At 32.4% G+C, this 18,831-nt stretch overlaps 1 protein-coding gene across 1 annotated transcript in view; it reads left to right on the top strand.

Moving 5' to 3' along the window:
• The first annotated feature begins 10,154 nt into the window (after window positions 1–10,154).
• The window catches only part of LOC113383171 (mediator of RNA polymerase II transcription subunit 13-like), a 28,477-nt gene continuing 19,800 nt past the window's right edge, over window positions 10,155–18,831 (top strand). The window contains exons 1-2 of the mRNA XM_026621418.1: window positions 10,155–10,199; window positions 11,134–11,500. Coding sequence (XP_026477203.1) covers window positions 10,155–10,199; window positions 11,134–11,500 — 412 coding nt within the window. The remainder of the gene's footprint in view (window positions 10,200–11,133; window positions 11,501–18,831) is intronic.

The raw sequence follows: 18,831 nt of genomic DNA, 5'->3' as shown, positions 1-18,831 counted from the left end.
GTGTTATACCCTTGCTTGCACCCTTCTCTTCTTGACGTCTCTCGCTTCTTTGCAACCATCCCGACGCGCTATATCGAACGCGTCTGGTCGCCGCGACGCCACGTGAATATGTACACAACCTATGAAATCAGTGGAAATTGACACCAGTCGCTTTATGATTGAGATGACGACATCCGAAATTTCGACAATCAGAGATAATCTCTAGCATATTATAATGTTGTGATATATTATATTTTCTGTTTTGTATTTAAGATACTGTATTTGAGTATATATATCACAATAGCATATAGAATTGTAAATTGTTCTGATCGTTATTTTAAAAATTGTTAAAAAAGATCATTGTGGGCTAAAGATTATTTTTGAATGTAGAGAAAATATTATTTACCAATAACTACTTACATGGAACTCATGTCGGTAATTGTTAATAAAACAATATGAAAATATGAAATGAAATGTTAAATTTCGTTACCAATATTGTGCCTACTTAAAGATCAATAGTTAGCCACGATTAAGAGGGTTGTTCTTTTTTTGTTACAAAAAATGCAAGGTATTCGTTTTTGTTTTTCTCGAAATGTATTTATCATAGAGACATGCGTTTTTTTTTAAACAAAAATTACAAAATCATAGAATATTAAGAAATTTTTTATTGTTATTTTTTCGCCGTCATTTTTTAACCAGTGGGCGCCAAAGTGGGCATTGCAATATCGATCTCTTTTGCGGTGCCACAGATAAATCCGTTGTGCATCGCCTGAAACAAAAAAAAACGAAACTACGTTGAAGAAGAAGTTTGAATCCAGTCCCCTTACCAAAATGAGAGAAAAAAAGCAAGAAGGAAAAAAATGGCAGCTATTTAAAAAAAAAAGTGTCAAAAAGGTCCTTTTTTGGGACGAAAAGCTTTGCAAAGTTTTTTTGCGTTATGTTATGAAGTTGTTTGAGGTAGGGGGACTAGGTATTGCAGTGGTGAACAAATTCAAAAAAAATGCAAGTCGATCCGACTTGTAGTTTTTTTTTAATTTGTGGCACCGTATTGAAAAAAGTCAATTTGAGAAAAACGTATTTAAAGTTTAATAATGTGCTAAATACACCATTTAATTTAATGTACTAAATACACCATGGTGTTCAAAGATGCTGACACATTAAAAAGGTCATGTGCATGAGGTATTATAATGAAAAAGAGAGCAACTGGCATACAATAACTCGCGGAGCGATGAAAAAACGCTTTCAGAGAATCATACATAGAGAGATATTTTATTAGTATAAATTTAGAATATATTTATTATTTAACCCTAACGAAATAGAAACAAGTCTTAACAAAATTAGAACAGAGTTGTTCACAGAAGGGAATACAGGCGAAGGAATACGAAACATCTACATTAGCCAGTATATTACGAAGCAATATAATTATTTAATATAATACAGTACAGTTAATAAAAAAATTGTTTTGTGCATGCAATTTGCAATCCCTGTAATGTTTTGTATGTCTATTTTATTATTTTTATATCCATCTATTATTTGTTTATAACCAAATATATTATTAATATGAAACATAAATTTCGTTGTATTTTTGTAAGCTACTAAATTCGCTGAGTTTGGAATTTAGAAAGTGGCGGCTTCTAGATGCAATACAATCATGCTTGTTGGAGTCTGACCTGGCGAAGACACTTTCATTTCCGTGTGAATGTGAATTAAAAGACAATTTATAATGTGGTTAAACTTTTTCATCTTAAAATGTCATACACAATAGGGGGATAGGGCACCTCAAAAAGTAAAGAATTTATTTCTATTAATTGTTGTTTTAAACTTGCTTCCTGTTAATTGTACTATTACGCATAATTTTGGTTAAAAAATATTGTCTGTTATAATAAATTTCACTTTATTTTGAACACAATACCAACTTCACCATAAATAAATAAATTAGGTGCGACGTTTAATAATTTTAAGATTTAAGGAAGCACCTCGAATTTTTGAGCATCTCCAAGCTACTCGGGCTCTCGTTAAAATGCAAGTCGTCCTCGATTTTCCGCCGTCGTGTTGCGTTCGTCGAAGAGAGCTTTCGCATTACGCGGTGGCATTGGCAGGGAATGAGTAAGGAGCTTAGGGGATCGATAATGTTATACCACATGTATATATACTTATATAGTATATATAGCGCACCTACTGCTTGCTCCCGACTTGATTCGAATACGAAGTATGTACTCTATATACATCCAGTCCCCTCCTTCTTTACTTGTTACTAGAAGAGAGCTTCTCAGTTTAGTCTTTGAGCTAGAACGGTTTCTTTGTTGGGTTTGATGATCGTGATATTATGATTGAGGCAATAATAATTATTGATATATTATAACACGTATTTATAAACAACTAGCAAACCGGGCGAACTCCGTTTCACCACCAGTTGGTTTCATTTTATGTAACATTTCGTTTGGTGATTAAAAGATGAAGAAAAAAATTGCCTGCTGTTGAAATTGCATAAAAATTTACACAATACATTGGATTTATTTGATGGTTTCCAATTGAAATGTTGAGAGACGAATAGCTTATTTTTTTACTTTTTTGCACAATTTTACAGTGAACACAATGCCGGTTTGTCACATGAAATTAACTGAGCAGAGAACAATAAGTATCTATCAAACAAATGAGTAGCAATCAAACAAAAAATATTAGTTTGTAGTACATGCTAAGTATCAGAGATGACGCTGTATGTGAAAAAAGAAAAAGTGTTTTCCGCTTTTCTGCTGAAATCTTTCTTCAATTTTCTTTGCTATAAACCTCACGGAGTCCGAGACCTTTCCAACGAATGCAAAATATAATAGATATTGATATAAAAATTTGATAGTTCAATCAAAATTTATTATGATTGTTATATCATTAAAAAACAACTTGATTATTGACTTTTCTTCTTAGAGATTTTCTCAGGTTATCAATTAATAATTATTAAGAATTAACAATTACTTGCAATAATTCTAGATATTGGCATTTGGCATTGGCATTGGTATTTGCGGTGTAAAAATTAATTTATATTTTTATCTCACTAGCCCTACGTCTACATTCGTAGCCATATATTACCCAGTATCGGGTTAAATGTGTCTACGTTATTCATTTCACGATCTGTCTGATGCCTGGCACGATTTTGGGGTCATAACTGGCGTTTCGCCTAAATGATTTGCTAATTAGAATTAAGTGCACTTAATCAAATCATATGTGTGATTCATTAATAATTGACATCAACGATCGCTTGTGCCTTTTTTATCAATTAATTACTTAATTTGATTAAATTGATCAACAAGTTAATAAATTCATTATAGGAAAGTATTCAGAACACCATGTTATAATAACCATAACAATTAAATTTCCACTTGAGCATTCCATGGTCGCTCACTACGATCTTAACGGGATTAAGGCATGCAAAAATTCTCGCATTTGCGCTCTTTGACTTTGTTTCATACATCCGTCAAACGCGTACTTTAGATGTATTGATTTGAATATTTTTTATCATTTATGAATACTAATTTGATAGTAACAACAGTTTGAGTAATAGATCAATTAAAGTTCTAAGTATTCTAATTAATTACAGTTCAATTGAAATACCCAGTAGAAGTGTTAAGTCATATTACCTAATACGAAACGTGACTTTTCATATTGTCATATTAGCTAATACGAAACGTGATGTTTCAAAATGTTTTCATTCCCTGCGGAAGGAATAGATCTAGTAATAATTAATAATACATTTAATAAAATTATTATTATTATTAACACGTTTATCGCGATCATAATAACAGAAAAATTTCCTTTGATATTAAAAAAAGTACAAGTGATCATTTTATGCATTTTTCCACTTCATTGTGTGGAATGTGATCCATTTTTCCAATTATTTAAATATTAATAATACAAAATTTTCAATAATAAACAATGGTTTTACGAATGGTCCAGAATTAAGTTTAAAAAACGATCTAAATATTTTTTTTACAAAAAAGTGCCTAATTAATTAAATTTGCCCAATTATCACATCACTTATATATGTGTTACATCCGACGACGGGCAGTGCGCTAATCTGGCGTGACGTCATGACGTGTCTTTGTCACAATCGCAAAGTTCTTGAGGCTGGTTAGAAACACGTCGCTCCGCATAATCTGCTCATTCGGCGAACGATTTTGCGTAGCGGAGGACCTCGATATCAAAATGTTACCATTTGATATCGTAATTTGGGAGATAGAGAAGGTTATTGCAGTAAGACAAGTAATATAAATTTATTTTATAATATATTATGGGGGTCGAATTTATAAACACGAAATACTAATTTTAAATATTTATATAAAAGATAATTATATCTCTTAACATGCGATCTCTTGTTTTTTCTTTAATTGATCGGACATTAAAATTGACGTTTAAAGAATGAAGGGGGTGTTTTAGTCTAGAATTTAAAGAAAATTTATTTTGTTTTTTCTTGTTTTTAAAGTTTGAATATTCAAGAATAAGTGTACAAGAGGATTTTTTAAAGCTTAATTTATTTTCGGTAATATAGCTGTTTGACCACGATAATTTTCTCATTTTCTTTTTTTTTTTTCTTTTTTTCTTTCTCGTTTTCTTCCACTGCGAAAATTTAAATACATTTTTCTCGAAACGGTCTTTTTCGATACGATACGACATTATTGTAGATTGATAACACAGGCCAACAAAAAAAAGTTTTTTTTTTGGTGCCTCAAATGTTAGAGCTGATTCTTATAGTATTTTTTGCGCTGATTTCAAATCTGCAAACCATTTTTTTGTATCAGCTCTAGTTTTTGAGATACAAAGAAGTTGCCGAAACCAGGTCCATTCGAGGTCGTCACGGAAAAAAACTTTTCACAGTGTCAACTAATGTCCCAACTAAGGCCGAATGGGTCTTGTAAGTTTGTATGTACGAGTAGTCATATCTCATTAAAATAACATTCGGAATTGTATTACTCTTTTGTACTTTCGTTCCTTATATTAGGTGCGCAACTAAGTTCTCGCTGTTTGTCAGTATATGGCTCTATCAGTAAGGGTTGGTCGATTTTGACAAATCCAAAACGTCTTGAAGCAAGCTTAGAGTAAGTAAACAAACTGCTGCGACACATAATTGATTTCGTTTTTGCATTATATACTTCTGGTTAAGTGAATATGTCCAATTTTATGCCAAACAATCGTTATTTGCGAGGAGTGTTGATTTTCGTCTTCCATTCAAAAAAAAAACGAGAACTCAAGTGCATCGAGACCTACGGAAATGTTGCTCTGAGCGAAACAACATGTCGTGAAGGGTTTTGTCGCTTCAAAAATGGTGATTTTGATGTTGACGACCACCCTCGTGATTCTTTCACGCCAAAACCTTCAAAAACGCTAAATTGAAGGCCTTGTTCGAAGAGGATTCGTGCCAAACTCAAGAAGATTTTGCTTTAGAATTAGGAGTTACCCATCAAACCATTTCCAAGCTATAGCATGCGTTGGGGATGATTTAGAAGCAAGAAACTTCGGTTTCTTGTGAGTTGAAGCCAAGAGACGTCGAACGTCGTTTTTTCGCCTGTAAACAACTGCTCCAGCGGCGAGAAAAGAAGAGGTTCTTCATCACATCGTGACAGGTGATAAAAAATGAATACATTACAGCAATCCAAAGACGAGAAAATCTCGGTTTGGTCGAATATTCACTGCGAAGGTTATGCTCTACATATGGTGGGACCAGGTCGGTGTTATTTGTTATGAGCTGTTAAAACCGAGTGAAACCATCACTGGAGAACTGTATCGAACTCAATTGATGCATTTTTTTATAATAAAGTTACATTTTCATCGAAAAAACAGCGAGAACTTAGTTGCGCACCTAATATCGTGAAATATATCATATATATCGTATCTTGAAAACTAAAGCTCATAGAAAAAAACAATGTCATTTTTGAAATCAGCGCCCCAAATATACTTAAAAACAGCATTAAAATCGTTTGCACCATTTTCTTTGTTGATCTGTGTAATCTATTAAATAAAAATAAGTCGGGTTTTCCTTCCTGACGATATAACTCTAGAACGCACGAACCGATTTAGACGATTTTGCATTCGTTGGAAAGGTCTCGGGCTCCGTGAGGTTTATAGCAAAGAAAATTGAAGAAAGATTTCAAAAGAAAAGCGGAAAACACTATTTCTTTTTTCACCTACAGCATCATCTCCGATACTTAGCATGTACTACAAACTAATATTTTTTGTTTGACTGCTACTTATTTGTTTGATAGCTACTCATTGTTGCCTGCTCAGTTAATTTCATGTGATAAACCGGCATTGTGTTCACTGTGAAATTGTGCAAAAAAGTAAATAAATAAGTTATTCGTTTCCTAACATTTCAATTGGAAACCATCAAATCAAATCACGTGCATTGTGCAAATTTTTATTCAATTTCAACAGCAGGAAATTTTTTTCTTCATCTTTTAATCACTAGACGAAATGTTACATAAAATGAAACCATCTGGTAGTGAAACGGAGTTCGCCCGGTTTGCTAGTATATGTATATATTTTTTTTATTTGGAGGGTTGAAATCATAGTCAGGTGTCAATTTTATCTGACTCCGATTTTATCAATTCTTAAAATTAAAAACTTTATGAGTATTTTTAATTTTTTTCTAAATTCTCAAATTATAATTAATAACTTGTAAAAAATATAGTAAAAATATTGTTTGCCTCTTTTACGGCCTTTCAAAAATTGCATAAAATTCATTTCTCTATACCAGAATACATTTTATATTTTGTTTTTAAATAAATCAAAGATTAAAATCGACTTTTGATGAATTACTTGACATTAAGTTTCGATTTCACGTATAATGAGTTAAAACTGAAGTTCCTAGAAAATTTAGAAATTGGAATAAAAGCATAGGTACAGGTGTAATAATTTTGTATCTAGTGTTATTTTAGTTCAGAAAATAATATTAAAAACTAAGTTTATTAAAAAAATGCTTTGCAATGTGATTCATTATATTACCACAATTCGATAAATTACAATTATCGACTACTGAAATATTAGTTACATTATGATTTCATTGCCATTGTTAAGGCTCTTTTTTATTCCCCGTCGACCCTGCGATTATCGGTTCGCTGTTCTCTGTTACGCGCTACGCATGCGGGCGCCGTAGCGAAACGTAGCATGTCACTACGCGCATTCTCTGTAAGGACTACTATTAATAATTGGGAGACTGCCAGTATACGTGTATCCGATTCCTTTCGGTGTGTGGGAAAAGCGCGTGTGGGCGTGTTACCTACACGTGTTTGACCGTTTAAACTTTCTATCTGTCGTACTGACATGCCTTATAGATTTTACACTTATGCCGCGTGAACGATATTAAGGTGATATTTAGATTTTATAGATAGGTAATTAAAAGTATTAAAATTTAAGACTAGATTTTATTATATATTATAGCATTTTAAAAAAATTCAGTAAGATATGGGTGCTTGGCGTTGTGCTTTAACGGAATTGCTGAAACTTTCCGATGTATGATTTCTCTTATGTCGGCGTCTTTATGTATTAACCGATTAGATACATACTTTTAATTTGATTTTGGCATTTTTGAATTTTTATCGACTTTGATTTTGAAGCTGATACTTATAATTAATTAACACTTTGGGGACGGCTGTCCACCTCAGTGCACAAACATTCTCTGTGAGGCACAGGCAATGACTCAGTTTGCTTCGAAAAGTTGAATAAATTACATATAGCAGTGATAAACAGTATTGTATTTTGAAAATAATTTTAAGTTATTTTAGTAGTATTTTTAACCTTTTTCTTTGCTTTATAGTTTTTTTTTAATATTTAAAACGACCGAGCGCTTTTAAATATGGCAAAACGACTGATAAATTTTATGAATTAAGCAGTAGTGAAGATGAGTTTCAAATAGACAATCATACAAACAAATTTTACGAAATTACTATTCGCACTTAAGATAGTGATGAATGTGATGATGATATTATCCAACCAACAGAAGGAAAAGAAGTTGAACAAATTAAATGAAGAGCGGAAAGACATTAGCGAATGTGCCGATTCTCCTTCAATAACCGAGTTTGACATACATCAACAAACACCCCGACTACAAATACCAAGCAATTTACGACATCCATTAGATTATTTTACTTTATATTTTACAAATGAATTATTAGACAATGTAATAGAAAAAAACAAACCATTATAGCAGCACAAAAATGAACAAATATACTGATTAATCAGTGGCATATTCTAAATGCGAGAGAAAGAAAAAGTAATTGTATTGTCTGTTCTGACAGAAAAGCACCAGGAAGTAGGCGGCGAACAACATTTTATTGTAAAACATGTCAAAATCAACCAGCTATGCATTTTGGAAATTGTTTTGGACATCACCATTCTTTATAAAATGATCAAAAATAAATTAATATTATAAATGTATGACCTTCAATGACCACAAATTTTTATCAAACAAATTGCACAACACACACAATGACATTTTCAATAGGTCATTTTTTATTATTTTAAATAATTTACATGTTATAAATATATTTCTTATTATTATTATTCATCTTCCAGAACGTTCTCAATCGCTATCGCGCATTAGATCGATAACATTTCAATCCAGCTTTCTAGAAAACTGCTTATAACTTTTACACAGTTCATACAACGATGTATACATATATAATTCAGACGAGTTTGATTGAAGAGCTTTTCCAACTGTGGAAAAATCGACTGATCTTGCATTCAGCACGTTCAAATAATGAAACGAATGCATATTTAACGTGGATGTGTATTCGTAGATCATTGGGAGAAAAATATAAATGAATCGAATGAAATTTACATACATGTGATTATTAGATTTTAATAGCAACATTATTACTGGCCACGATGATATCAGATAATTTTTCACATGGTCCAAGGTATTTTATTAGATAATTTAGTTGAAAATGTATCAAGGAATTCTTCTATAATAAGTTTTTGCTATATAAAAAATCATTAAACTAATCTGGACCTACGGAATTGAGCTCTGGGAATGTGCTTACAAATCAAATATAGATATAATGCAGAGAACTCAGTCAAAAATTTTAGCTTATAGCTTATAGGAATTCTTATGTATTTCTGATTGCTGAATAAAACAGAGTTAAAAAAAATAATAATATTACTATTCTTTATGTCACACATATATGACATACATGGCCCTATAATAAACTTATTTACTCCTTCTATCAAATAGAGTATGTCTGACATGGCTTGGCTCATGTAGAATTTCTTAGCGCCAGACTTTTGTTTATTATAGTTAATATTCTAAAGGCTTGATTTGATTCTGAATGAGGTGAAATCGTTGCCCATTTAAAAGTTATCAATAAAATGTTTTGTTAGGTGTGATAATCGTTTAACGGTGTCTCCCGTATGCCGATTCGCAGCGGAACAGCGTGGCGTGGCGCGATACGATGATTACCGCGGAAGCAGCGTATAAACATTACGTAACCCTGATGCTAACGTGCTCGTGTGCTTCCAAATCGATAAACTGTCCCCTAGTTCACCCACTGTACTATATATCCTTTTTCGCCCTATAGCTCTAACAACAGGCGTTTCGCTAATGTCACTCAAGTGACCGTCGACGCTTCTACGCAAATGAACTATGAATTATTCTGGCGTATATTATGTGCATGGCTTTCGTGATTAACTAAGCTATCACTGACGTAATGATCTGGATGCTTAAATAATCATATTAGTCACAATATCTATTCTCATATTTTATATTGCTAAAATTGTATGAGTTCAATAAATATTTTACCTATTGTTACATTATATTAATTACCATCTACTAGAGCATAGGCTTATCAACATGTTTGTGGCATGGATCCCTTCAGATGAACCCCCTATTTAGCCGATATCAATATCTACATATATATAAAAATAAGTCAGGTTTTCCTTCCTGACGATATAACTCCAGAATGCACGAACCGATTTCGACAATCTCGGGCTCGGGCTCCGCAAGGTTTATAGCTAAGAAAATTAGTGGTGCATGGCATTGTGCCTTCGAAAATTCGAGTAATGACATTAGTGAGAATTATCAGAATTATACTTGGTTAAGTCAACGAGCAGTTCTTGCCGCAAAGAATAATGATGTACACGCACTGAATTTTCACCATTTAATCAAAAACTGCAGGCGATTTGGTGACATACCAATGATTCCGACTCTTCCGTTTGATTTCAAACGATTGCAATTTCCAGTTCGCATTGCGTTCGCAATAACAAGTCGCAAGGCTTAGTGTTTGCAGGATAAATTTCAAATAGATTATTTAGAAAATCAATGTTTTTCACTTGGGCAGTTATACGTTGCCTGTTCACGAGTTGGGAAACCATACGCTTTGTTTGTGTTAAAGTCAGACCAAAAGACAAAAAATGTGGTTTAACAAAGAGCACTTCAATGAAACGAATAATTTGCGGATTCACTTTCATTTACTTAGAGAAGTTCAACTAAAAAACACTTCATTTTTGTAATCGAAATAAATTCATTACTGTTGTGTAATAAAATCAAATTTTTTCTGTTCTAATATAAAACAAACAAAAAATTTCTTTTCCTTTCTCACGAAACCATCTGGTGGCGAAACGGAGTTCGTCGGGTTTGCAATTTTTTTATAAATTTCTCTATGCACTAACGTTTAGTATTAAACAATTATTGTATTGTAAAAATACAAATACCAGCTTAAATATTTATCAATTGACTTTAAAATAATGATAGAAAATAGATATTAACAAGGTGTGTTTGTGGATACTCTTAATTCGTTTTTATTGACGTTGAACCCTTCAAACTTCTCAGGACCTCTGGGGGTCCACATGGTCCACTCTGGAATCACTAATCTATAGAAGCAGCACTTAAAACTTCTTACATTGGGGCGTCAAAAATGCAATATTAATACATTATTATCCACAATTTAAAATTTATTTTTGATAATATTACATTTTGCATGATAATTAAAATAGAATAAATCTATCATGTAGGAGTAGTTTTGGCAAAGCAGGTTTAGTAGCTAATATTATCAGAGATCAATGCTTTTCTAGAGATGCCCATGAGCCCATGAGCCCATGTGGTAGTTAGAAAGTGTTTTTCATAATATTTATCTTTTAAATTGAGATATTAATTTATTTCATTCATCTTTTCAGACCGACCTGTGCGGTATCAAATGGCGCCGTGTGGCCCTGGGCGAGTCGCATTACGCACCGGAGCCTCTCGAGGACCCGGTGCTGTCCTCGTTCTCGCGCTGCCTCGCCGGGGATATTTTGTGCGTATGGCGTCGCGTTGCATCGCCAGCACCAGGCGCTCCGCTTTCAGGCAACACGGCAGACCCCAATTCTTCCGCGAATGGCGGTGGTTTGTTCGACATGGTTGGCCCAGGTCTTGGACCAATCGGTAATGCACCCGTCACTCACCCGCCGTTGTCGCTCTGCGCTGCTAAGGAGCTTTGGATCTTCTGGTACGGTGAGGAGCCGAATCTTAGCGGCATTCTGGCGCCCGAACTAATGGCAGCTGGTAAGTAGAAAAAAAATTAAAAATTGTTTTGTAAGATAAGAAATAATATGATAAATGGATAAATGTCAACTACTAGTTTTTTTTAAATTTTTTTTTAATTTTTATTTTCAATAGCAATCAGAATACATAACTATTCTATGAGCTATTTGGCTTATGTCATTCACTCACACACATACACACACACTTGCAAACACACATATAAATTTATCGGATCAATATTACAATCATATTCAGAGAATCATTTCAATAAATGATTCAATTATTCTGTTTATATAAGGTTGTGGTAGTTCTATGGTTCCTCCATATTATCTTCGGGCAGCTTCTTCTTCAGTCTTCTTGAAGTTGATGTCTCAAGAAGCTGAGTGACTATATTGTTTGAATGATTTTGTAGTTTTTGAAAGTGTTTTATACTGTTGATTTGTATTATTTTGTTTATAAAATCAATATGAAGATCGTCGTGTAAAGTTTTGTTACTAACAAACCACGGAGCATCAGTAATCTGCCTCAATATTTTCGATTGGGCACGTTGCATTAACGCTATATTGGATTTGCTTGCACAGCTCCACAATTCAATGCCATAAGTCCATATGGGTTTTATTATTGCCTTGTAAATTAGAAGTTTATTGTCAATGGATAAAATTGACTTGCGTCCCAGTAGCCAGTATAGTTCAGCGATTCTAATCACGTGAGCGAGTTTTTTACCTCAACGATTTGGTAGACTAACAAACACGGAGCACATGTCATACTCTCAAGCCATCAAATCCAATGGAAGCGAAAACTCAAATATACAAAATAGTGAATTTTCTCAATTCTTCACTGAATTTAAAAATATGTTTCAACAACTTATGCAACATAATACTATGATTATTAATATGTTATCTACCCTCATCAATATCAACAAAACTAAATAGCTGTATGGTTAAATTTTTACGAGTAGGACTATGGAACTCCAACGGGCTTATGCAGCATAAACACGAAATAGTATTATACCTCAATGAAAACAAAATAGATGTTTTTCTGGTAAGTGAAACTCATTTCACTAATTATTCAAACTTATTCATTCCTAATTATCGTGTATATCATACTAATCATCCAGATGGCACAGCTCACGGGGGTACAGCTGTATTAATAAAATCTAATATATCTCACTATGAACTTGAAAAATATAATAAAGATTACTTGCAAGCAACATCCATCAAAGTACAAACGTCATCTTTTGCAATAACTACTAGTTGACATCTTTTATATGCAAGGGATCGTATAAAGTCCATGATTATTTGATTGCTCTTTAAAAATGTAAAAAATCTAACTGTGAAGCAAATGATTTTTTTTATTCAATTTCTTCTGCAATCTGTTTTACATATTCATTAACATTAAGCAGAGATTGCTAACAATAATTATCATATAATATAAACAAGAAGATAGTAGCAACACCCAGCGGCGTGTCTACTAGGTATACGTATATAACACATGTTTAATAATAAGAAATAATAATAATAATAAAATAAAAAAGAAAAGAAATACAAAAAACAAAACGATATGAAAAAACAAACAATCAAATAAAACATAAAAGAAATAGTAATTAGGTTTAACTAGACTAGATAAGATCTTGTGGCAACTTTCTTTTCAATCTGGTGGGCTGACTATCCAGGCAAACTCTGCTGGCCAATTCGTTGAGATGTACGTCAATCCTATTTTTATATTTAGAAGCAACCACTAAAATTTGTTCCTCTATTGTGAGCAAGCCTGTGTCTTGATGGATTATCCATGCAGGGGTGTAGCGAGGAGCGTTTAATATTTGCCTCAGGATTTTGTTTTGAGCACGTTGGATGATGTTCAGGTTGCTTTTTTTTTGCTGTACCCCAAAGTTGGAGACCGTAGGTCCATATGGGCTTGAGTACCACCTTGTATATTAACAGTTTATTGTAAACTGAGAGTTCAGAATTTTTGTTTAGTAGCCAGTAGAATTTTTTAAAAGTTTGATCTAATTGCTGTTTTTTATTAATTATATGTTGTTTCCAATTTAATTTCCTATTCAGGTGGAGCTGTGAAGCAAATGATAAAGACTGAATATAGTTTAATACTATAAAAAAATTGAGTTTTTATAATATATCCATTTATAAGAAACACTGAGTTTTAATTGTTAGAAACTCGAAAGCAACCTTGCTTCTTGCATTCTTTTCAAGCGCGCGTTATATTGCGATTGCTACAAACAGATCAAATAAAGTTCGTTTGATATAAGATGGAATGTGTTTCATAGCTTTCTCTTGTTTGCGAAAATCTAGAGCAGCTTGTAGCAATATTTGGTTTCTTTTACAGCGTTATATTATAATTATATTACCGTTAAATAAATATTTTTATTTTTTTAAATTTTATTTCTGAACTTTATGGATACATTATATTTTTACAATAGGAATTGCGGGTTAATAATAATAATAATAATTTATAATATATTTTTTATATAATATTACTATTGACAAATTCTTGCCTTTGCAAGAGTGAAGTATTTTATTAAGTGACTCTTATCAAGCGATAAAAATACTCTTTCTTCACAAGATGCTCAATCCCACGATTGCTCTATTTTTGAATCTTTTATTTGTACACTGTTGATTACTGCGAAGTGATTTCAGTAGCCGCTTTGACATATGGCTCGGTCAACGACGCGCATTGTGTACAGGTCGCGCGTACGACCGTCACAGGTAATGTGCTTGCTCGCGTCCGGTCTCTCGCCCATACGGTACCGTGTTAAGAGGATAGCTGAGGGAAAAATTATTCACAGATACAAGATATTTGTGGAAGTATCACATAAGGGTTTCTAAACGTGTGCCATATTTTTGATAGTGTCTAATTAGGGATCGTTCAAGTATTACGTAAGCAGATTTATTACAATTATTTACCCCCCTATCCCCCTTGTCAGCAAAAGTAAGCCAAGCTCTTACCCCCTACCCCCATGCTTACGTAAACATTTTGCAATTAACGTAAAAAAATAAAAATACTACCTATGACGTAATCATCATCCAGACACCCCTGCCCTCCATGTCAACCCACAATAAGCAAATCAACAACCCCCCGCCTCCCTATAGTGCTTACGTAATACTTGAACGGCACCTTATACAGCTAACATATCTTCATACATTTAAAAATGTCTATTAAAAATAATTTATTGCAGTATTGCATTCTGTAAAATACAATAATAATAATGAAATAAATGTATTTCATAAATTCTGGAATATATGTTGCTGGTATTTGGTTTACTCACACGCATTTCCACTTCCACTGCTTTTCTCAAAAGATTTTAATATCATATTTTTTTTATTTTCTTGAATATCAATCAAGATATAATAAAATCTTACAAGAGGACGTCTATTAATCACGTGAGGCTTACAAAGAAGGATGTATTTGACACAAAGTCACGAAATATCATGAGGGGGAAGGGAAGGGGTCTAGTAAGATATCAAGTGTATTTATTTAGATTTCAACAAATCCAAAATTTTTCAAGAAAAATCTGAAATTTAACGTTTTTTCTTGATGCACGTGATGTTGGCTGGCAGAGGGCGTCAATTTTAAATATCAATTTGACACAAAATCACGAAATATCACGAGGGGGAGGTGAAGAGTCTAGTAAGATATCAAGTGTATTTATTTAGATTTCAACATATCCAAAAATTTTTAAGAAAAAATTTAAAAAAATAACGTTTTTTCTTGATGCACGTGATGTTGGCTAGCAGAGGGGGTCAATTTTAAATATCGCTTGTATTACCAAGGGCGAGGGAGGGTTTCTAAAAATTTTTAAAGTTGGATCACGTGATTAATGGACGGCTCTTAAGCTACTGTTACATGAAGAGAAAAAATAATAATTTAGAATTATCTCCTTGGAGAGAAGTCTAGTGTTTTAATACTAGAACTGATACCTATTGCTTTTCTAATATACACAATGAAAATACTAATAAAACGGATTATTTTATTGAGCAAGTATTGTTGTAAGCTGAACTATTAATTTATATAATTTAAAAATTGAATATTATGGTCGACTGATATCTCTCTAATCTTGTCTGGCATTCTATGCTCGCGGACCATCAACTGGCGCACTCGTACCGGTTCTACTGTTTTGTTCCGTTCTGTTCTTGTAGTCTTTACTCGCATCCGCAAAGGCTCTCTCTTTACTTCAGACACTTTTGTCCTGAGAAATATAACTTAGATATTTTATTTGATAATAAATTAGTATGAAGTCTGTGCTCGATTTATTATCAAAAGTTACAATAATTAGTATTTGAAATTTTAATGCAGAGTTTAATATTTTGAAGTTAACTAAAACCCACATATATTTTTATACTAATAATTCAGAAAGTGTACAAAACTGAGTAATGATGCGTACGAGTATGTAAAATGAGAGGTAATTAATATTTTGAGAAGTAGTCTTTGTTAACGTTTTATGAAAGAAAAAAAAAAATGCGATAGCATCCAAAAACGATGATTTTTCATTAATGTTAATGATCCAATATTTTTACTTCTAGATTTTTTTTATAATTATTATTATTAAATCTGTTTGCTTCGTCCCAATCGCGTCTTCGTAAACTTGAGTTGGTTGCTCGTGGGTTCGGTCAAGCACCTTGAATACTCTTCTTCTCTAGGCAGACGCAACCGACGTTCCAATCGCACCTGTCCTCGTGCCGCAAACAAACGTCCTAACATACGTAGTTAGCCTGAACTGGGTTTAACTGTATTATTTTATATTGGATGAAGCTTTTGAGAGCAAAGCAATGTAGTCTACAATGGAACAATATATTATTCACTATAATAATAAATAATATAAATAAATAGTTTATATGTAATAGATAGATAATTATATGTAATAGAATGGTAATTTGATTTGATTATAGAGTAGGTTATTTTTACATTAAAATATTCAAAGTGCTAAAATTCTACTCTGATAATAATATAACAAAACATAATGTATTAATTTATTATAATACATTTATTTAATTTATTCTCAGCCAATTAATATTATTAATAATAATTCTAAAAATAAATGTTTTGCTATTATTTAGAAAGATTTTTTTATCCGAATTGAACTTGTTTACCTACGAATTGGTTAGAGCTATGTCAGCGCGCACATTTACATTTCAATTGGTTTTCATTAGATGATGGCAGTGAGTAATTTAATACGGTGTTTATAGCGCAATGCTACCGCTGTGCGATTTTATCTTTTTTGAAACGAGATATATTTATGACACATCGAAACAGTATTTAAATGTGTTTAACATATTATTTCAGAATTATGGTAGTTAATTATGGGTTTTAGAATTGACTGTACCTTGTTAATCATTGTAACTTGAAATAAATAATTACAAATAAAGAACAAAAAAGGCTGAGTAACAGCAGATATATTTTTGAATAAGTTAATTAGAGTCTATCAAAACTATGTACATTTGGGTAGTTAGTGTCATTTGAATACATTTGATTTTTTGCTCACTCTTTGTAACTACTTCTTTAGAATAAGGACAGATTAGTATTAGTTCAGTAGAATCTAGTTTTTCAATTTACATTATACTTTTATAAATTACATATATTCAAATCTGTCCTCCAATATGCGGAAAAGTCCAAAGCCGATTCGAAAGTTTAGTGTTGTCTCCAGTTTTATAATAATTGCAGTCATTATGTACATTTTGTTTAGTTCCAGTAAATAAATAAAGTAGGGTTACGAACGTCTCGATTACATGGTAGAGCGATTCGCTGGTTTCCCCTTTTATCTGTGCTTCATGGCTTTTGATAATTATAGATAATCATCGGTCGTGCGAATGCTTATACGACCGAATGTTTTAAATACAATGTTGCATTGATCAGCTATTTTATCCTTGATTGCCCGGCTTACGATTATGTAAGATCATTTTGATTAGATAATCTTTGATTTGGATTAGTTTTCAGAGCTTTGGGCTTCAAATCAACGGTTCCAGGCTCTACAGCCGTCATGGACAGTCTGATGTCCAGGCAGTAGTGCAATTGGTTTTCACTAGATAACAATATGTTTCCCAGTGAAAATAGCTCTTTCCAAGCCTGGGTAAGCCTAATTATAGGTCATCAGTATTAAAAATCAACCGTTGAACCAAATCCACTAGTCTCTATATTTTGCACAAAGTGGTAAAATGTTTCCTTGTACATAACTTGGATCCAAATTGCAATTACATTCTACATATTGCAAGCTCTAACTTATGAGTGCCTGCTACTTTATAAAGTTATAAACAATTTGAATAGGAACCTATTTGAACTCAGAATTTGATATATTCTAATACAATAATGTACTTGTGGCAAATATTCAAATTTATTACTGAGGAACGTTCTTTTACAATGTATCAAAAAATTATCAACTCTTGTTTCATAGTGTCGCAAGTACTCGGGTTCACAAACACTTCAGGTAATTAATTACCTTATTTCAAAAAAATCATAGATAATTTAATTTAATATGAATATGTTTTACTAATCCTTCGCGCTCGTTTTCATATCACCACTTTTATTTTCACTTGCTATTAAAACTTATATGCAAAAATGATATGACATGCTGCACATATTCAACATGTTTTTAATCCTTTGTAATGCGCTCGTTCTACATGGCAGTGACGTAACGGAACACTCATGACGTAATTTGTGACGTTATTATTACGTCTCAAGGCCGAGCGCGGAACTTGGTGACTTTAATTTGATATCGTCGTATTAAAGGACAATTTAATAAAAGATTGGTAGATGATGGTGAAATTGATACTTGGTACTTAGATGAAGTTTAAGATGTTATTGATCTTACTTAGTTGAGATTTTGGTTGATACTAATTTTTTTTAAATTTTAATAATTTTATATAATTTTTTTGACTGGTTTATTTTAGGGTGCAAGCGACTTCCCATTACATTCCGTAACCAATCATATATTGATCTGTATGCTTTAATTGTAAGTAAGCGAGGCCAATAAAAAAATTTGAAAGAGGAAATATTTAGTTCATTTTTATATATCATTTATAATTCTTAAAATACTCTTTTGATTGACGCTTCATATATCTTGATGATATATATCCTAATTATTTTATCATTCAAATATTTTAATATCCATTACATTCATATAATTAATTAATTAATCCCCTTCAGTAGTTAAGTGTTTTCAACATTCATAATAATGTCATTTATTCCTCCCACATTCCATGTATAATAAGCACTACTATTTATCGGACACACAATATTTATTAGGTTTAATGGGTTAATTCACCCCGTAACCGAAACAGAGAGCCCGTTCAGCGGTAGCATATACATTAACTGCACATACATTATATGGAGATATATCATTTCGC

The sequence above is a fragment of the Ctenocephalides felis genome, unplaced genomic scaffold (assembly GCF_003426905.1).
Source record: "Ctenocephalides felis isolate EL2017-DRISC unplaced genomic scaffold, ASM342690v1 CF-g0.4_SCAFFOLD_03570, whole genome shotgun sequence".
Classification (NCBI taxonomy): Eukaryota; Metazoa; Arthropoda; class Insecta; order Siphonaptera; family Pulicidae; genus Ctenocephalides; species Ctenocephalides felis.
The sequence above is the reverse complement of the archived record's forward strand: the minus strand, read 5'-3'. Positions and strand labels throughout refer to the sequence as shown.